Here is a 22,907-nt window from a genome sequence, read left to right on the forward strand (position 1 = left end):
GTCAAAGCTATTCCTGTAGCTTTGAGGAATTTAATTAAAGGTATAGTACAATATTCTTCTGTAATACCTACATTGGTGGATTTGTTTACTGAAAATGATAAAGTCTTGGATGTTAAATGTAATAACAAGGTTTTGAGATCACTAATTACCAAAGAATAGTTTCCTCTTCCTGATAAAAGAAAGGTTTATCTGAGAAAAGCTTTCTAAAGCTGACTGTAGTTAAAACTAGATACCTGTCCTACAATGAAAGAAGTTTTAATTTAATGAGATTTAATTTGGACAATAATATATGTAATGTACTGTACTTTCTGCTTGAAAGATATGGAATCTCAGGAACATATATATATATTTTTTTTTTTTACAGTTGTACTATTGTCAAATCCTTTTGGGACAGATTGTACTGTATGAGTGTTTGAAGACGAAAAATGTAATACCTGACTTTACACATTAGTAAATTTGGCATCTATATGCAAACAAAGAAATGTAATATACTTCAATATAATTTAACATAGTATGTTCATTGTAGCAAAGGTTTATATACACAAATGTAAAAAAGTAAAATATTTAAAAATGATTTCAGAATTTTATTTCAATCCATAAAACATTTAAAAACAAAAAGTGCCTTAAAGTTCTCTAAACTTTTGTCAACTTATATGGATTGTAATTTAATTTGTGTTATAGTATTATTTGATGTTTTACTTATTTTATTATATTATCTATCTATCTATCTATCTATCTATCTATCTATCTGTCTGTCTGTCTGTCTATCTATCTATCTATCTATCTGTCTGTCTGTCTGTCTGTCTGTCTGTCTGTCTGTCTGTCTGTCTGTCTGTCTGTCCGTCCGTCCGTCCGTCCGTCCGTCCGTCCGTCCGTCCGTCCGTCCGTCCGTCCGTCCGTCCGTCCGTCCGTCCGTCCGTCCGTCCGTCCGTCCGTCCGTCCGTCCGTCCGTCCGTCCGTCCGTCCGTCCGTCCGTCCGTCCGTCCGTCCGTCCATCCATCCATCCATCCATCCATCCATCTATCTATCTATCTATCTATCTATCTATATATCTGTCTGTCTATCTATCTATCTATCTATCTATCTATCTATCTATCTGTCTATCTGTCTGTCTGTCTGTCTGTCCGTCCGTCCGTCCGTCCGTCCGTCCGTCCGTCCATCCATCCATCCATCCATCCATCCATCTATCTATCTATCTATCTATCTATCTATCTGTCTATCTGTCTATCTGTCTATCTATCTATCTATCTATCTATCTATCTATCTGTCTGTCTGTCTGTCTGTCTGTCTGTCCGTCCGTCCGTCCGTCCGTCCGTCCGTCCATCCATCCATCCATCTATCTATCTATCTATCTGTCTATCTGTCTATCTGTCTATCTATCTATCTATCTGTCTGTCTGTCTGTCTGTCTGTCTGTCCGTCCGTCCGTCCGTCCATCCATCCATCCATCCATCCATCCATCCATCTATCTATCTATCTATCTATCTGTCTATCTGTCTATCTATCTATCTATCTATCTGTCTGTCTGTCTGTCCGTCCGTCCGTCCGTCCGTCCGTCCGTCCGTCCATCCATCCATCCATCCATCCATCCATCTATCTATCTATCTATCTGTCTATCTGTCTATCTGTCTATCTATCTATCTATCTATCTATCTGTCTATCTGTCTATCTGTCTATCTATCTATCTATCTATCTATCTATCTATCTGTCTGTCTGTCTGTCTGTCTATCTGTCTATCTATCTATCTGTCTGTCTGTCTGTCCGTCCGTCCGTCCGTCCGTCCATCCATCCATCCATCCATCTATCTATCTATCTATCTGTCTATCTGTCTATCTGTCTATCTATCTATCTGTCTGTCTGTCTGTCCGTCCGTCCGTCCGTCCGTCCGTCCGTCCGTCCGTCCGTCCGTCCATCCATCCATCCATCTATCTATCTATCTATCTATCTATCTATCTATCTATCTATCTATCTATCTATCTATCTATCTATCTATCTATCTATCTATCTATCTATCTATCTCTGTTTGTCTGTCTGTCTATGATAGTCATTCAATAATATGTTTATTGTAGCAAAGTTTTATATACACAAATGTAGATTTGTTAACGTTTCTTTTAAATGCTTTGTTTCACAGCATTTGATTTTTTTTAAATATATTTAAAAAATATTTCAGAATTTTATTTCAATCCATAAAAAATTTAAAAACAAAAAGTGCCTTAAAGTTCTCTAAACTTTTGTCAACTTATATGGATTGTATTTTAATTTGTGTTATAGTATTATTTGATGTTTTATTTATTTTATTTTATTATTAGTATTATTAAATATTTTGTTTATTATATGCTGCCTGGATGTAAATGTGTTTAAAAATGGAAGAGGACGACAATGCCTGTTTGTTATTTGAAGGTTAAATTAAAAAAAAAAAAATGTAAATTGTAATTGTAAAATGTATTGTGAAAAAGACACGTTTACCAAATACAGAAGAACTTGCTAATTTAAGAAAACGTTGTAGTTTTCCATAACTTTCGAGAAATCATAGTGTACATGAAGACCTTAATCACTAGGGAGCTTTGAAATAATATTTTGAAAAGCGCTATAAATAGCCATGATTTGACTCTGGTGGTCTACTGCCATCTGCTGGCGAGGTGAGATGCCAAACTTTTTTTTTGCCAAACTCAGATGTCTGGACAATTATCAACTCCCAGTAAACTGACGTAGCTCGTATATATTTATAATTTTTCTCCTCATAATTATTTTATTTAAACAATAAAAATTTTAGTAAGTCAATTCTTAGATGATCGTGGTGTCCTTTTCTCCTATGAACAACACATGCAAGAATTTTCTTTTCCAGTTCCCCCAAGAGAATATGCCATAGTTTTTGATGCAATTCCTGATTGTATTATATTTTTAGTCAAGTCTGGCCACAAAGGTTCCTTAGTCTCTCCAGTTTTTGACAGCACTAACTTATTTGTTGACCAAAGACTTTTCGTTACAGTGTCAAACAAAGACTTTTGTTTAGTTATTAATAGATCTCAGATTTCTTTACCTACTTGTGTGAGTTTTGGGAATAACATATTTGCTGACATAGAATGGGAAGAGGTTTGGCTTCTTCGACAAAAATTATTTTTATCTAATAAATTTGTTGAAGTCTCTATTTAAAGTGATCCATAATTGCTATCCGGTAAATTACAAACTTGCTCAATTTAATAATGGCATTTCCTCCAATTGCTCTTTTTGTCTTCAATCTGAAGAAACAATTAATGATTTATTTTGGGAATGTGCATATTGTAAAGTGTTTTGGGTCGACTTTTTAAAAATTTAATTAAAAAATACTTCTCTATAATCCCCAAAAATGTATTTTATGGTTTCTCTGAATTTCGACCCTTCTCACTGTAAATGTATTATTGTTATTCCTTCCTAAATTTTACATTCATTAAAAGTTTTCAAAGAAAACTTTCTTTTTTACTTTCAGGAAAGATTTTGATACGTATGTGAACTCTTTAAGAAACTCTTTCATGGTGTAAATCCTATAAGATAATATAATATGCTTTGGATTATTGTTTGTAACCCTTATTGTCTTTTTGTTTTTATTTTTAATGACGTAGCTCGTGTTGAAGCGATAGATGGGTCAGTAATTGTAGGCTAAATGCTTTGTTTCTTATTAATTTACAGGTTTTGTGTGTGAGAGATTGAGATATAACAACATCAAGGTATGTGTGGCCTTGTCTGACGCTATTAAACACTGCCACAAAAGTTTTTCAATTGCTCTTCTACTAAGTTGACAGACATTAGGACTGGAATTCTCAGCAAATCTGACCAAACAACTCCAGAAAAGTCAAAAAGGCAAACACACTGATCATATATTTTATGTAGCTGCTCAGCAATGGGATTTCATTCATTTGTAACCATTTCAAAACTTTTATTGTAACTTTAACGTTTTTAATGTGTGTTCATGTTGAAATTGGGTTTGCTTTGTTTAAAAACTTTAATTCAATAGCCTCAAGAACGGACTATTTATGAAGTTCAGGTATTATGAAAAATGATAAAATATTGAAAAAATGTGTTCTATAGAATGTAACCAAAGCTAAATGATGACGTAATTAATAAATTACAAAATTAACTAATTTCATTTGAACATTTCATCCTTTGAAATGAGTTTAATTCATTGAAAATGTTCACTGCTGTGGTACAGTAGTAAAAATCTGTAATTTTAGTAGATGTCCTTGAATGATCTGTCATACATTCTTAAAACAAATGCCATGGAAGAACCATTTTTTGTTCCACGAAGAACCATTCAGTCAAAAGTTCTTTAAAGAACAATCTCTTTCTTACCTTTTTATAATCTGAAGAACTTTCTTTCGCCACAAAGAACATTTTGTGAAACCGAAAGGTTCTTCAGATGTTAAAGGTTCTTTATGGAACAATTTAGACAAAAAAAGGTTCTTCTATGGCATCCTGAAGCACCTTTATTTTTAAGAATGTACCTGCCTCTTTGGGCTTGGTGCTCTGAAGTCACCTGTTATCTGCCTAATGTACAGACAGTAAATTAAGACATTTTACTGAAATATTGATTCCAAATGCTCTTAATCAACAACATTTCATAGTCATTAGATTTTCCCCCTGCTAAATATTTGCACAATTGTCATTTGCTATCTGTTAGGTTAGCAATCCTTGAAAAAATTAGAAATATAATTTTTGGTTATAATGACAGTATGATCAACACCTTGAATCTTCATGGCAGGTAAGGAATAGTTGATTGAATATTATATATCATGGCTTTCTAAAAATACATTTCTATATCATTTCTGTTTGAGTTGAAAAATATATTTTGACTGGGCTTTATCCATCAAGTTCACTCAGAAAAAAAATATGACTATAAAACTGTGTATAGCTTCAAATTAGTCAGTGGTTGATAACAACTTTAAGTATTTTCGAACTTTTTACTTTCACTTAAACCTGATATTAGTCTTATTTTTTTCTATTTAGTAAGTTATTTTAAAATTATTACATTTCCACAACATTCACAAATGGGTGTGACACAGTTCGTTTGTGATAATGCCCAATACTCCCTTGTCGAAGTGATGGCTACACTCTTAAAAATAAAGGTGCTTCACGATGCCATAGAAGAACCTTTTTGTCTAAACGGTTCCATAAAGAACCTTTAACATCTGTAGAACCTTTTTTCTTTATGTCGAAAGAAGGTTCTTCAGATTATAAAACGAGGGTTCTTTAATGAACCTTTGACTGAATGGTTCTTTATGGAACCAAAAATGGTTCTTCTATGGCATCGCTGTGAAGAACCTTTTAAGCACCTTTATTTTTAAGAGTGTACCTTGATAGTAGGTTGGCTTTATTAACCAATAATTTAAAATCTGTACGCATTAAGTGTCACAAAAGTTTACTATATTTTTTCAAGTGAAAAACATGTTTCGGCTCAAAAATAATTTATTAGAATTTATTTTTTTGAAAATATATTGCTTTTTTTCAGTGCCGCTGGATGTAAAAAGCAGCAGTGATCTGTGGAAGTGGGATATAAACCAGCGGTTCATCAAGTTATTTGTATGAACTCAAACGGTTTCTCATCACACTGCCTTTCATTCATTCATCTGTTCATGACATACTGCACATCATCAGATGCAAAGGAAAAATGGGGCTTGAATGATGGAAAACATTATGAAAAATCAAGACAGATGTTGGTAACAAAGGGGGAAGCTATTTACAGAGTCCCTATGTGGCATGTCTGTCATTAAAAGCACCACTGAAAGAGAAACTTGCATTGGTTTAACATCAAATTCCCTCCTTTCTCAAGCAGAGCCAGACCACTCTGTCATATCACAGGTTGGGTTGATGATTTGTTTTTTGTTTTTTTGTCGTAACTCTACTCGGCTTTCTTGGGCTTCCTCTTGCGGGTAACTTCACTCAGTTCCTCCTTGGTTTTGGCGGGCGAGAAGGGTGCAGCGGCTGGTGCGGAGTGGTGGTGATCATGGGCATCTTCAACACCAAGAGGGGAACCGAATAGCAGATGGCACACCCAGGACTCGATGAGGGCAAAGGGTGATCCGTGAGAGTGGCGGGCTGTCATAAACACCTGTGTAGAGAATTGTAAATGTTCTTAAGTGCTTAAATTAGAAATGTCTCAGTTATTGAGATTATTACCTTTTCTGAATGAGTGAGTGGTGATTGCCTGTGTAAAAAGTCAAAACCATAATAGGTACTGGATATGATTTCCAGGGCATTGCTAAAGCTGGAGTATACTTTTGGTTTTATATGTATGCTTGGGTATGTGTATGGTCCGAGTGACAGTTTTTATCATGAGCAAAGTATGCATGTACTGTATTCGTGCAGTCAGATTTTTCTAACTGCATTTGCAATTTATGCTGAGTTTGCACATGCACCTTTTTTGCAACACTGGCAACACGAACCATTGGTTCACAGTCAACAAGAAACCAATGAGACACAAAAACAATAAACTACTGCGAATGGCAAAAAACAATCCCGGTAGAATAATCTGCCATGGGTTCCCTTAAGATTTTACTACGGGTTTTTAAAATGGGGTTTTCAATTTATGTTAAAAACTATTTACATTTTTATATTTACTTTTATACACTATATGGACAAAAGTGTTGGGACCTCATTACACCAACAGCATGACATTGCATTCTCATATAGGCTCATTCTCCAACTCCTCCCGTGTTAATACGTTGAGTTTTACCGTTTTGAAATCCATTCAGCCGTTCTCCTGTTCTGGCGATATCACTTTTAGCATTCTAATAGGATTCTATGCTAAGCTATGCTAAAAGTGATATCGCCAGAACAGGAGAACGGCTGAATGGATTTCAAAATGGTAAAACTCCACTTATTAACTCAGGGGGGAGTTGGAGAATGAGCCTATTTCCAAAAAAAGTGGAGTGTTCTTATAAAGTTGTCTTTGACATGAATAACACCTTTTGACCTTTAGTTTAGGCAATTTAAGTTTTATATATATTTATATATATAATTCTAAACATTTTACAGCATTTTAAACCACCAAATATCATATTTTTTCCTATGTCCCCAGGCATGTGTCTGCCATTTTGATGATGAATACAACTTAATATGAGCGATTAGTTTAGATTTTTTTACATTGTTTGGTGTATCAGCAATAGTTTTCTCTAATGTACATATATATTTTCCAAGTAGTAAATTCATAAAGTTTTTTAGCTTGTCCCTCAAAATATTGTCCATCATGTTATTTTCGACTGCTGGCCCTTTAAATTAAAGTTGGGAAAAGGAAAATATGGAAAACAACTGGGAAAGGTGAAAAAGAGCCTCTGTTTTGTTAACTGTCTGTTTTTACTTATTTCATCTTTCCAATTTGATGTGGTTAACTTCAATACCCACCCTGTTAAGGGGAATATAAAAAAAAAAGTAAATACAAAGAATTTACAAATTCTTATTTGTAAAAGTAGTTTAAAAAACATTCAATTCTTTATTTGACACAACCTCTTCGTTAGCATTCATTTTTGGCTTGATGGCCAGATCAAAATGTCCACTCTGTTAGTGTCCACCCTGTTATGTCAGAAAACCTAAGGGTTTGGAAACATTTAGTAAATGGATCCTTAAATTGATATACCTTAGACTGACCAAAATTATTATTACCTATACAAGAATTGATTTAACCCCTATGGTACAGAGTTGCCATATAGCAACAATTAACTTCTACAGATTTCCTTGTTATTCTGAAAAAATACAATATATTGGAATATGGTAATTTAAAGGGCCAGCCCTAAGGTAGTCAATGATGTGTTTTTAGGTCAAATGACATTTGAATATTCCTCCAAAACACTTTTTCCCACTGTCACCCTCACATGGAGGACACCTGATGTGCTCCAGAAATGGCTCTGTTAACCTCATTTCTGAACGTCTCTTCTCAAGGGGGATTTTTTGCATCATCTTTGGTTAGTAAATTACACATTTGTATTCACAAACCAATATTATCTAACATAGTTTTACTGTAAAATGAGAAAATATCAATGTATAATAGGTATGTTGCCATATGGCAACGCTGCCCCACAGTGGAACTGAAGTAATGTATTTGCCCACTGGGATTTTTTATAGATAGTAAAATTAATAATTTGATTGCAGTTATTTATTTATTTGAAGTGTTTATTGTAGTATAGTAGTATAGAAAATTATTTACTCTTTTCAATAAATTGATAGAGTAATATTTCATGGAAAGGGCAATAGGAGGATGCAGAGTTGGCTCTCCCATGTGATGGCAATGAGGATGAGTTAGCCTTCAGTGCATGTGTATATGTGTCTGCATGTGTAAGTGGCAGATTTTGATGGAAATTAAGATTGGATACATCGATTTCTAAAGGAAATGTGCATTTGAATAGAAAAGAAATTCATAATTTAATAGAAAACTCATTTCTGGCCATTTTCCATTGTGGTACCCCACACATGGCATAGATCTGATTGAAACACCTGAATTCAGTAATTGTATCCTAATACTTTTGTCCATGTAGTGTTTTTTTTTCAACTGTACAAAACTACTGCCCATGCACCTTTGCAAACTTTGCCTCTGAACGAGAGTTAATTTTACTTCCTATTAAGTATCTCATAACACAATAATACATATTAAATATAATAAATTTAAATTTTGCGGAACAAGGATTTGCCTTGACAAATTATGGACATTTAGTCAAAGAACATATACGGATTTACAAAAAGGAATGTAAATATTTGTGGACAGTTGTTGAGAGATCTTAACGCTTAAAGGTGTCTTATTTTTTTTAAAACTTGTCTTAATTCCCTTTTTAAAATAAAATACTGAATTACACTTGTTTTTGATATTTACACTGTTCCTTATATTTCAATTTACTAAATGAGCTACACTCTTAAAAATAAAGGTGCTTTACGATGCCATAGAAGAGTCTTTCTTGTCTAAAACGGGGGTGTCCAACCCTATTCCTGGAGATTTACCTTCCTGCAGACTTTAGTTCCAGCCCTGCTCCAACACAGCTGTCTTGTTATCAAGTGTTACCTAAAAGAATAATTAGCTAGTTCGGGTGTGTTTGATCAGGGTTGGAGCTGAACTTTGTAAGATAGTAGATCTCCAGGAACTCCAGGTCTCAATGGTTCCATAAAGAACCTTAAACATCTAAGTGGTTCTTCAGATTATAAAAAGGTATGAAAGAGATGGTTCTTTAAAGAACCTTTGACTGAATGGTTCTCTATGGCATTGCTTGAAGAACCTTTTAAAGGGTGTAAAAGAACTCTTAAAGAAGCTTATTATCACCTTGGTTGTGGCCATGAAGAGTGTGAAGAGGCAGATGAGCATGGTTTTAGACACAGGGAGCAAGTGAGCCTCCTGAAGAGTGAACAGAATGGCTCCATACAGACTGGCCTTGGTAGGGCTGAAAAATACAAGAATCACGTTTCAAACATTTATAAAAGGCATTCTTTTAAAACATCAACAGCTCTTTCTAATGATTGCAATGGCTTCAGAAGACTTGGAATGGAACTCACAAGTCATATGAACAACCTTTATGCTATTTCATGGAGGTTTTGTCGTTTTCAGAAATTAAACAGATAGGGTTTCTACAAAATGTCAGTGGAAGAGAAATTGCTTTTAAAGGGGGGATGTTCAATGCTGTTTCATGCATGTTATTTACTCTGTTGAAGAGTTTGAGGCTAATGGTAAACAAGGCCAAAGATTCAAAAAACGATTTGGACGTATAGCAGAGTATTTCTGTGCCGAATACACACCTCCGGGTTTCTTACAAGTTTCGGAAAATTTTTTTCGATCATGGCTCTTCATGATGCCCTTAAGGGTGGAACTCCTTGTATGGACATTTCTCCCAAAAGAGTCATTTTTTTCGACATGCAGGGTCCTCCCATGCTTTAAAGGATCAAAAATGTACATATAATTTATTCACCGCTTTGCCATGTCTTTCTTTCTTCAGTCATAAAGAAATCATGTTTCTTGAGGAAAACATTTCAGGAATTATCTCCACATAATGGACTTCTATAGTGAGTTTGTATTGAAAATAATCAATCGTTTCGCTAGATAGGACCCTTCTTCCTCAGCTGTGATCGAGCCCTTTGAAGCTGCATTTAAACTGCATTTTGGAAGTTCAAACTTGGGGGCACCATTGAAGTCCACTATATGGAGAGAAATCCTGAACCATTTTCCTCAAGAAACATAATTTCTTATCGACTGAAGAAAGGAAGACATGAACATCTTAGATGACAAGTGGGTAAGTACATTATCTGTACATTTTTGTTCTGAAAATGAACTACTCCTTTAAATAAGAAACCCTTGGCGTCAATAAGCTGACGCGAAAGGCACTGTGAATTTTATCGTTATGATTAAATGATATATTGGATAATAATATTGCCATTATTTCATATATATTGGGGTGTGATTTTTCAATGCAAACAGTCACAACAGTTTTATTTATATTACACTATTTACACATTTACAAGCACGTAACCCAACCCCTGCCCCTAAACCTAACCATTTGTCAATAAAACACAGATATAACAGAGAGATACAACTACAGTTACAATTTATTTAAAAAATATAAATATTCCAAGTCTTCCAAGGCAAACGATTGATTAGTGAATTAAAAAATGCTGCCTTGGTTGTGAAATACCATTGGCTCTTGTGTGTCTCATGAACGACTGCATCATGCTAATTTTGAATGAGATGTGAGCATGTTGTTAACGAAGTGGGATCATTTTCAGCAATTAAAACCTTATGTTTTACTCTCTTCTTCGCATAAAGATATCATATGGCTTCAGAAAACTTGGAATGCAACACGACTTGTTTGTAATGCTTTTATACTCCTTATTTAAGGTCAGTTTTTGCCTGTTTTTTATATTGTTCAGAAGTGGGTAGGTTAAGGGTAGGGGTGGTTAGGTGCTCCAATCAAAGTATAAATTTATAGAAAATTATTTATATTTTTACAAATGCATGTAAAACATTAAATTAAGACAAACAACTGAAAACAATGGAGTTGTCCATCAAAAAATGACGCTTGAGCACCAAGGGGATCCTGACCAAACGTCAATATGTGACGACTTGGGAGTGAGAACGTGTTGCACCCATCAACGTGCTTCATTTGGCTGCACTGCTGAATGGGACTTATTCTGGAAGAATGCCTCTAAAGAAGTGTGGTTCTTAGCTTCTTGAAGAAACCAGCGTTATTTGAACAGTGGTTGATGCAGTTTCTTTTTCTGGGTCAGAATCAGTTTTGCAAGTGTGTTTGTTGACTAATGTAAACAAGGCCCAGTTCGATGCTGGAGTTGCATATTGTTTGATACTGAAAGATGGAGCGGTCCCAGCTATAAAAGTCAGCGGCATCGTATGTCTGTGTTTAGTTGGCAATTGGCGCGCAAGTTCTTGTCAATCTTTAGCTCCGCTCACGGCGTGCCTCCAGGAGCTCGGCTGTATTCAGAGAAAATCGTAAAGCTGTTTCTTTCTTTTGTAAATAAGAGAAAACGAAAGACTTTTTGGAGATACGAAGGATGCAGTACTACTCTATAGATACTCATAACACTGATTAACATAAGTTTTACCTTTAAAAGTTTTCTCTAGTGAATAGACAACTTACAATGACATGTTGAGAACTTCATTGGTCTCTGGCTTCCAGACTCCTCGCAACAGCTGCTCGAAATTGGACATGAGAGCGACCCCTGACCCTGTGAGTATTAACAGAGACAATCAGCAGAGCGGCACAGATCTCCAGAGTGAGAGTTTTTAAAGGGTCTTATGAAAGCGTTACATGACCCCCAAAAATAAATCCCTCTGGAGATATAAGATACTTACCCTTGACATAACCAGTAATAACCATGATCAGCCAGCCATGGTGATAGGCATGGTGAGCGTGATGCACTCCAGCAGCGATTTTACGTGTGCGCACCACTTCTTTCATTGCCACGAGCACAAGTTTCACAGGCAAAAATGCCACACATTTGTAGAACAGGTTAAGAGGGCAGAAGAAAACCAGGTACCTAGAAAAAGAAAGAGAGAGAAACACATTCTGATAAAAAAAGATACAATAATATTTACGAAAAAGAAGTTTATTCAAGTGTACTATTAACATACTTCCTTTAAACTAAAAAATAGGAAAGTATACTTGCAGTTTACTTTTTAAGTACTTCTCAGAAATGTGCTTTATATACTTTTCAGAAATATACTTAAAATGACATTAAGTATACTTGACTAAAAATCTAAATATATTTGAGCTATACTTGTGCTCTGAGAATCTGTGTTTTCATTGTTATACACTAGGTGCACTATTATACATCTTCTGTACGGAATTTTCAAAACACAAGTGAAGAGAAAACCAAAACAACAGATGCTTCCACATGTAATCAAACACAATCGTCAGACATAAAACAGCATCAAAACCATAGATATGGAAAACTGTGTAACATTATGGAATAAAATGTTGACCCATATAGAGGTAATAATGACTGTCAAGCTTTGGGGTGTTGATCGACTCCATCTACATTTTGGTTATCATGAATAGTCTTTTTTCAGCTTATTATTAAAAATGTTGTTTATTTTTTTTTTTTTTTTTTTTTATGAAACTTACCCACATTCAAGTGTTTATAAAAAAAATTATGCATGAAGCTAGAATAAAATGTTTTTGTTTACAAGCAGATACCATTCTTTCTTTTGATGTTTTGTATATTCAGGTATTCATATAACAAAATATATACAAATTAATACCTAAATAGGGACATAGTAGTATACTTAAAGTATGATGTAAAGTTCACTTACATCAAAAAGTAGGTGTATACTTGCAGTATAAAACTACTAAACCAGTAGTTTACGGAGACTATACTTCAAAGTGTACTAAAAATGCATAAAAAAACTATTTAATTAGTAAGCTATCAGTATACCTATAAATTCACTTTTAGTATACTTGCAGTACAAACTGAAAACATGACTCAAAGTTTACTACTGTTATACTTAAAAGTATATTTGTATATACTAAAATGTGGGCCAATTTAGTCCCAAGGAGTATTGAAATAGTACACTTAAAGTATTCTACTAGAACACTGATATTTGTATACTTACTACATAAAGTACTTAAAAATATATTTGAACGATACTTAAGTATACTTAATAAAATAAACTTCAAGTATACTTCTTTTTGGTAAAAGGATACCCCTGTTGTGTAGAGTTTTTATATACTGATATCAGGATTTATCTTAAAGGTCTATCTTGAAGTGTTCATCAAAGTGACTTCAGTGTCATATGCAAAGTGTGCAAGCGCTGAATCATGTAAAGATCCTCACCACACAGCTGAGGCCAGAAGGATGTGACTGTTGTTATGGAAATAGTCGATGGGACACACACCAAGCATGATGTCTGCTAGTATGTAGCTTCCAAAGCAGTAGAGCATTGCACAAAGCCATGAGGCCACTGGGCTTTTACGAGACACTTCCACAGCACCTGATCAACACAGACAATTACACAACTTATGAGGAGAACACTTTACCTTTGCAATGCTCAACATTTATAAATAAACACTGAGGTCCAAATGTTTATATTTTAAAAATGTAAAGTCGTAAAGTCTACTTTAGACAGTTGTTAGCCAAGTAATGGCTTTGTGTAAACAGACTAAAATTTACATTGTCATTTACTGAAAATCTTCCTCTCTACACTCTTAAAAATAAAGGTGCTTCACGATGCCATAGAAGAACCTTTTTTGTCTAAATGGTTCCATAAAGAACCTTTAACATCTGACGAACCTTTCTGTTTTAAAGGTTCATCAGATTATAAAAAGGTAAGAAAGAGATGGTTCTTTAAGAAACTTTGACTGAATGGTTCTTTATGGAACGAAACATGGTTCTTCTATGGCATCGCTGTGAAGAACCTTTTAAAGCACCATTATTTTAAAGAGTGTACAGGAAAGTTAACTGAACCTAAAATAAAATGAAATTAATTCAAACGATTTTTCTTCCTAATGTACCAATTCATAGAAGGTGCACATTTTCATACACACAAATACAAAACACCAACGTGGTAATGCACAACACTAAAATATTTCAATAAACATTCATTTAACAGCATAAGATGTAAAGCAACCATAATGTACATAACTGAATAGAACAAACTTAAGAAACATAGTTAATTTACCTTATTTTCCTCTAAACCACTAGATGGCACTTTCCAAAACATTGGCTTTTCAAAATGCACATGCAAATTTGGCTGATCATTGAGTTGATTCTGTGTTTACACTCTTAAAAATAAAGGTGCTTCAAAAGGTTCTTCACAGCGATGCCATAGAAGAACCATTTTTTGGTTCCACAAGGAGCCATTCAATCAAAGGTTCTTTAAAGAATCATCTCTTTCTTACCTTTTTTATAATCTGAAGAACCTTCTTTTGCAACAAATAACTTTTTGTGAACCAGAAAGGTTCTTCAGATGTTAAAGGTTCTTTATGGAACCATTTAGACAAAAAAGGTTCTTCTATGGCATCGTGGCATTTTTAAGAGTGTTTTTGATCTAATATTTGATGTTTTTAAAAAATATTGTAGATTTAAGTAGCAAACGAGAATCAATAAAATTGTTGAATATATTTTGAGACAAAGGTCTTCCTAATGAATTTCAGTTTTGTTTAAGATTAAATCAGCAGTTTTTAAATAACGAAAGAATATGTATAAGTATGATATTTGGGGTAAAAAGCACCCCTGCTGTTGGGGCTAAAAGGCACAATAATTAACATGATAATTAATAAATGGCTGGCTTTTCCATTTGTTAACATCATATATCTTGGGTGTCCATCTTTGTGATAATCACCATGTTTAGAATGAAACCATCATACTTAAAAAAAATGATATTAATCATTTTATATAATAAAATATTATTTGTTATTACTACTGTAAATCTACATTAAATTATTATGGAATCTCTTTCAAAACTTTCAGAATCTTATCTTTTTAAAATGATTTTGTTTCTGTATTTATTTTATTTTATATATATTATATATATATATATATATATTATATATATATATATATATATATATATATATATATATTAATGACAGTACATTTATTGAACAAAAAAAGAATTCTTGAATATAGTACAAACTTTGCTAAAGTGATTGTTTTTGTCAGAGTTCTACCACAGCCAGACCCACAAGCCACGCCCCCTGAAGACACACACGTTCCCAGTCACCTGACTTCTACTTACACACCTGATTTCACTTACCACACCCCTATATAAACCTGGACTGTTCACATCACTGGTGTCTGGTCTACAGATCACATCCCCGGTGATTGCTGTATCTCCACTCTGTGTTTTGGACTCTGTGTTTCCCTGTCTTCTCCGTTGGATCTACTTACCCGAACTTTGGAACTCCTCAGATAAGAATACTCACCTCAAAACCTGCTGCAAAAGTACCGTTCTGTCAATAAACTCACCTTTAATGATTTATACTTGCCTCCGTCTCTGCCTCCTTGTATGCTGTGACAGAAGACAACACCAACAACAAAATGAACAACGAGGAAGCACCCGCACCAGATCAACTCACCGAACTCATCAAGGCCTTCAAAGCGGCGTTAACACCACCTCCCGTGCCGCCATCTGCCTCAGGAAGTCCCATGGCTCTACCAAACACGTTTTCAGGAGAAGCGGCTGAGTGTAGCGGTTTTTTGCTTCAGGTCCAACTATTCATCAAGATGCAACCACAGCAATTCACCACCGAGGAATCGAAGGTAGCTTTGCTCATTTCTTTGCTACCTGAAAGGCTCTTCAATGGGCTAAGTCAATATGGAAGGCCGATACTCCCATAATCCGATCCTTTGAACAATTTACATGTCACTTGTCTGAGGTTATCAGCACAACTACAGATGTACTCACCGTCTCTGATCAACTGTTTCGGCTGCGACAAGGTTCATCATCCATCCACGAATACACCCTTCTGCTCCGCACGCTGGCGGTGGCTAGCGGATGGAACGAGATCTCACTGCTGGGTGCCTATCGACAAGGTCTCCACCCAGACATTCGCGCCGCTATGGCTATCTATGATGATACCATCGGGTTGGAGACCTTTCTACAGCGTACCACACAGGTATCCCAGCGTCTAGCCGCCTGCCAGCCACCTGAAACCGCTCCTCAGTCGGCTATGGTGACAGCTTGCTCTCCAGTGCCAGAACCCATGCAAATCGACTCCACACGCCTGTCATGGTCGGAACGCCAACGCAGAATCAAGGACAAACTCTGCCTGTATTGTGGGAAAGCTGGTCATCTCCTCCGAGCCTGTCCCGTCAGACCCCCACGTCCAGTGGTGAGCACTATCCAATCAGACATCGAAACTGCTAATCTTATACTCATACCTGTGACTCTTCATTCTGCTGAACAAGATCTCTGTGTATCTGCCCTACTTGACTCAGGTTCATCCGGAAACTTCATTTCACAAGAATGCCTAGACCTTCTTCACCTGCCACGTCACCGCCATAATCCTGAGCTTTCTGTCAAGACCGTCCAAGGAAAACCACTCGGACGTGGGCGGATTCGGTACTCATCACCATTCATCACCCTGCAAGTGGGATTATTTCACCAAGAACAAATCAAATTTCTGGTACTGGAGAATTCCACCGTTGACATCATCCTCGGATGTCCGTGGCTCCATTGACACCATCCAGAACTCCGCTGGGACCCCTGTGACATCATCGGTTGGAGTAAACATTGTCTGAAGAACTGTTTTACTCGCTTACCATCTCCAGTTTCTGCTCCTTTGGCCGTCGCTTCCACCAAGATTGAAAGCCCGGATACCGTGAGTATGGTAGAAATCCCAGCGGAGTACATGGATTACACAGATGTTTTCAGCAAGCAAGCTGCCACCCATCTACCTCCCCACCGGCCATGGGACTGTGCCATCGACCTGCTACCTGGGGCTCAATTACCAAAGGGACGTGTCTACTTGCTGTCCAACCCAGAGCGCCAGGCGATGGAGTACATCCAGGAAGCATTGAAGCAAGGTTTCATTCGACCATCCACCTCACCAGCTGCTTCTAGCTTCTTCGTGGGTAAGAAGGATGGAGGTCTCCATCCCTGTATTGATTACTGTCTGCTCAATTCCCAGCTAATTCAACAACCATACCCTCTTCCACTCGTTCCTGTCACCCTCGAGGAACTCCTTGGGGCTCGCATTTTCTCCAAACTGGACCTGTGGAGTTCGTATAACCTCGTTCGTATTCGTGAGGGAGACGAGTGGAAGACCGCCTTTATAACACCTACTGGCCACTATGAATATTTCGTTATGCCGTACGGTTTGTCCATCAGTCCCTCTGTCTTCCAAACGTTTATGAACGAGGTGTTCCGGGAATTCCTGCACAAATTTGCGGTAGTCTATATTGATGACATCCTGATTTATTCCCGGAACCAGGCCAAACATCGCCAGCACGTCCGTCAGGTCCTTCAAGTCCTACGTCAACATCAGTTATACCTTAAGCTTGAGAAATGTGAGTTCCACAAGACTAGCGTTCAGTTCCTAGGTTACAACATCAGTCCCGAGGGTGTGCAGATGAACCAGGACAAGGTGCAGTCTATCCAGAAATGGCCCAAATCCAGTACTATCAAAGAACTTCAATGATTCCTTGGATTTTCCAACTTCTATTGCCATTCCATCAAGAACTACAGCATCATCACTGCACCTCTGACTTCCCTCCTACGTGGCCGACCCAAACACCTTGTCTGGACCAACTCTGCCCACGAAGCATTTCAACAGCTTAAGAAGATCTTCAGCACTGCTCCTCTCCGACATCATCCCAACCCAGATATCCCCTTCGTAGTTGAGGTAGATGCATCCACCATCGGCGTCGGAGCAGTGCTGTCGCAAGCAGCTGGTGACTCCACGCTCCTCCATCCCTGTGCCTACTTCTCAAAGAAACTGTCTCCGGCAGAGCAGAATTACGACGTAGGCAATCGTGAGTTACTCGCCATCAAACTCGCCTTGGAAGAGTGGCGTCATTGGCTGGAAGGGGCTAACCATCCGTTTATGATCATCATGGACCATAAAAACCTTCAATACCTCAGAGAAGTCAAACGGCTCAACCTCCTAGTCGCCTGGAGTACCTCATCGACTGGGAGGGGTACGGACCAGAGGAAAGATCTTGGGTGGCCAGAGATGATATCCTCGATCCCCAACTCCTGACGGACTTCCATCAAAGCCACCCTGAGTGTCCTGCCCCTTGTGGTCGAAGTGGAGGAGGGGGTAATGTCAGAGTTCTACCACAGCCAGACCCACAAGCCACACCCCCTGAAGACACACACACGTTCCCAGTCACCTGACTTCTAATTACACACCTGATTAAACTTACCACACCCCTATATAAACCTGGACTGTTCACATCACTGGCGTCTGGTCTACAGATCACATCCCCAGTGATTGCTGTATCTCCATGACTGTTTTGGACTCTTGTGTTTCCCTGTCTTCTCCGTTGGATCTACTTACCCAAACTTTGGAACTTCTCAGATAAGAATACTCACCTCAAAACCTGCTGCAAAATACTTACCGTTCTGTCAATAAACTCACCTTTAATGTTTTATACTTACCTCCGTCTCTGCCTCCTTGTATGCTGTGACAGTTTTGAACAAGTATTAACTTAGACGTAATTAAAAAAAAAAACATTATTATAGCTAAGGTAATTGTATCAATTCTTTGTGCCTTTTGCCCCGTGTTTTGCCCCTTGCCACCTCATACATTTTTAAGATTTTTAAACAAAATAAACAACTTGTATGATGTTTTCACACAAAATCTGTTGCTCCATAAATGTTCAATACAAATGTTTTTTTTTTTTTCTGCAATCATACATTTTAGTCCCAAAAGTATTTTTATTGCATGTGTAACATTCCAATTAACAGGCTTTTACAGTAGCATTTATTTTACCATTAAATTTGAATTTTTTTTTTTTTTTTTTTTGCAGTGAACATAAAAAACATTACACTCTAAAGCAGTGTTAGGTCGAGCACATGATTTCAGACACCACTAAGAGATGTTGTATATCATGATCTAGAGGTCCACACCAGTCCTCTGAAATCTCCAGGGATGAACACATCTTACAGAACAGGTGTAGCTTGAGTCATTACGCACCCAACAGGCATTTTGAATGAAAAACGATCCTCTCAAATGTGGCCTAAAAATAAACAGAAGCCTAAAGCTTTTCGTTCATCTCAAACTGCAGGCCTGTTTCACACTATGACCTACACAATCTACACAAGCAGCTGACGGGATGAGCAACTGGCTAATGTTTGGACGAAGAGGTGGATATTTATATCACATTCTTCGTGATATGATGGTATAATGGTATTATATTATAACCATTTCCTGTTATATCTTAAAACATTTAAGTGACAGCATCAACTCATGTAAAAAATAAATCACAACTTTAACTTTAATACTGAATGACCACTAATGGACTAATTGATATTCACCTCCAAAATTAAAGAAATAGATTTTAAAAAATGGCATTAATTGAATCTTGCCAGTATTTTTTTCTTTATTTTGTATAGCTACAATGTTTCCAAAGCACATTTGCCTTCTAAATCACATTACATTGCCCAAAAAATAATGGATAAAATCCTATTCTCATTTCCTCAATTTTATTATACTAACTGTAGTGAATATAATTAATTCTCGTCATTTTAATGCTAAAAAGTTTCTTAGTTTCTTACATAGTATTTATTCATCTTAATTTCATTAATTTAGGTGTGTTTATTTTATTTTATTTGTCAGGTTGAGAATCGTCATTGGGAATAATAGTAATTCTAAATTATATTACTTGCCAGAACATTATTGCTAAAATCCTATTCTCCTTGCCATAATTTTATTATACTAACTGTAGTGCAAATAATTCATTCTCATCATTTTAATGCTAAAAAGTTTATTTTTTTGCATAATAATTTTTTTTATCATTACAATAATAAAATATTATTTAAGCCTACTAAAAAAATATATAAAAAAATTATTAAAAAGTAGACTTATATACAAAACGGTAGTATTTATTCATCTTAATTTCATTTATTTTGGTGTGTTTATTTTATTATATTTAATTTGTCAGGTAGAGAATCGTCATTGAGAATAATAGTAATTCTAAATTATAATACTTGCCAAAACATTATTGCTAAAATCCTATTTTCATTGCCATAATTTCATTATACTAACTGTAGTGCAAATAATTCATTCTCATAATTTGAATGCCAAAAAGTTACTTTTTGTACATATTAAAATATAGAATTATCATTGCAATAATAAAATATTATTTAGGCCTACTAAAAAATTTAATAAAATAAAATAACTGAAAAGTAGACTTATATACAAAATGGTATTTATTCAGCTTCATTTGATTTATTTTGGTGCGTTTGTTTATTTTGTTTTATTGGTCCGGTAGAGAATCATTATTTAGAATAATAATTACTAAATGCAAAGTAAAACGTTCAAATTTATTACAGTAATACTTAATTTTCATGAAAAACGTCACAATGGAAAAGGTGGTTGTGGTTTATTGTAAAATACAACTTGGACATGTTTCAAATAGGCTATGATTCGTTAAATAGACGCATTTGCTTAACAAATTGTCTGGGCTTCTCTGTGTCCTTTCCACTGCTGCTGACTATTTAGGGCGCTTCTATTTATTGCAGTGAGACTCGCAGTGGAATGTGCACAGACTCTATCGTGTTTCGAGGAGGGTCTTTAAGAGTGGTACAACTCTTCCCACCCGAAAAAAAAAATAAAGTATAGGCTGAATGAGACGTTGAGACATTAAAAAAGTATTAAACACGCACGTATAGGACTGATCTGCATTCTATAGCACACAATGCCATGTGGAAATGAACCCCGAAACAAATTATAAAACACTTGTTGACACCAACAATAATTAGCTTATATCATGAGAATGCATTGTTTGAATGCATTATTTAACCTTTGTTATTCAATAATACGCCATACGCGTAAATGCAAAGAGTAGGAAATAAAGACGTCATTTAAATTTGACCCAAATAAAGCTCTAGCGCACTATTCTGTTATTATCCATAAAGAACAATTCCACTTACCTGGTTCATATTTGAGGTAGAGTATTGACACGATATAGTAAGCGAGATCAAAAACTGGAAACATCGCCATTTTCGAGAAATACTGGGCAATTTCGCCCAGATTTAGGACATCTAGCACCTCCATGATGTTCTGACCCTACCGCATGAACAGATCTTGAAGAGACTCGCCGTATGCACGAGTAAAAGGCTTCACTCACATGCAGATGCCTATTAATACACAGCAGAAGCTCAGGCGCACTGTGGAGGTGAAATCAACACACGGAGGAGAGGAGCTACTGCCACTTACTGGATGACCGCGACACGCGCTCATAATCGAGCATCAATCAAGAATGCTTATTTATTTGTTGTATTATCATTGCGTAAAATCGCTATAGCCCTGACCTCATTGTGTACATCCTCATCCTAAACCAGTCTTAAATATAATTGGCTAATAAGGGATAAAAGAGCCTTCTGTCATGATTTTGAATATGGATCGTAATGCACTCTTAAAAATAAAGGTGCTTCATGATGCCACACAAGAACCTTTTTTGTTTAAATGGTTCCATAAAGAATCTTTAACATCTGACGAACCTTTCTTTTTCACAAAAGGTTCTTCAGATTATAAAAAGAAAGAGATGGTTCTTTAAAGAACCTTTGACTGAATGGTTCATTGTGGATCCAAAAATGGTTCTTCCATGGCATCGCTGTGAAGAACCTTTTAAAGCACCTTTATTTTTGAGAGTGTGTACTGTATAAATACGCCATAGTAGCTTAATGTCTATGTGAAAGGCATGTTGCACAAATCATTCAGTGCCATAGTGTGTGGATTTCTGGGTATGTTACCAATTTTTGTTTTATGGGCCATTGTACAAAAAAATTGCAAAAATAAAATTGCTGTCCTACAAACAAAAAACACATTTAAAAAGCAGAGAAAAGTAAATTCAGGTCTGTACAGTAGACTGCAGAAGAAAAAATGTCAACTCTTCAGCAATAAAAAAAGGAAAACAAATGTAAGATTATCTTGAGTAATTTTTGCTTATTAGTATGGATGAATTGGATCATCGAAGGCCGGCAGCAAAGACATCGGTTAATAAAATGGGATTAAATACATAAAGGATATTTGTATTATTTAACATATTTAATTATTGCAGGTTTGCGTTGAATTTCACAGTTTTTATTCATTTTGAGGAATACTGTATCTGTTTTTTAGTGAGTGAGGTGAATTAATGCACGTTCACATTTATTCTAGAACTAAAGTAGAGCTAGACAGTAGAGCTTTTAATCAATAAATGGGGGAAAAAAGAAACTCAGATATTTTCTTTTCAATTAAAAAGTAATGCATTACTTTACTAGTTACTTGGAAAAAGTAATATTATTAAGAAACTTGCGTTACTTGTAATGCGTTACCCCCAACAATGCTAGGTACTTGCAATTGGGAGGTGGCAGTCCTGAACCCTAACCCCTAAATTAAAATTAATGAAAATTATATTGAAATAATTTTTGCATTTTTTAATCTTAGATTTTAAGTTAAAAAGTAAAAAAAAAAAAATTATAATAAAAAAAATTATATATATATATATTTCTTTGTAAATTAACTGCATAAAGAGTTTATTTGTTAAAAAAAAAACAGATAACTCATGTTGTTGTTTTGTTGTTATGTTTTTATTGTTTTATTTTTAGCTTTTTTTTTTTTTACTTAAATAACCCAACTGCAGTTTGATTGAGATTAATTGAAATGCACAGTGAAAAAACATGATTTTTGAAAATTCCTAAAAACCGAGTTCAAAAACATCTGTTTTTGCAAATGATGTCTCTCTCATAGCTACATGGTGAGTAGATAGACCCATCATTTTGAAGTAAATGTTTTCAAAGGT

The 22,907-nt window shown here is 35.7% G+C and overlaps 1 protein-coding gene across 1 annotated transcript; it reads right to left on the minus strand.

Annotated features, from left to right (window-relative positions):
• Nucleotides 1–5,434: 5,434 nt before the first annotated feature.
• Nucleotides 5,435–21,242, minus strand: tmem38a (transmembrane protein 38A). The gene is made up of 6 exons (XM_073825926.1): nt 21,055–21,242; nt 13,290–13,446; nt 11,809–11,993; nt 11,594–11,681; nt 9,274–9,391; nt 5,435–6,081 (listed from the first exon to the last, which is right to left on the minus strand). Exons 1-6 carry the CDS (start codon nt 21,176–21,178, stop codon nt 5,872–5,874), a joined length of 882 nt encoding a protein of 293 aa, XP_073682027.1. The 5' UTR covers nt 21,179–21,242; the 3' UTR covers nt 5,435–5,871.
• Nucleotides 21,243–22,907: the final 1,665 nt, after the last annotated feature.

The sequence above is a fragment of the Garra rufa genome, chromosome 20 (genome assembly GCF_049309525.1).
Source record: "Garra rufa chromosome 20, GarRuf1.0, whole genome shotgun sequence".
Lineage (NCBI taxonomy): Eukaryota > Metazoa > Chordata > Actinopteri > Cypriniformes > Cyprinidae > Garra > Garra rufa.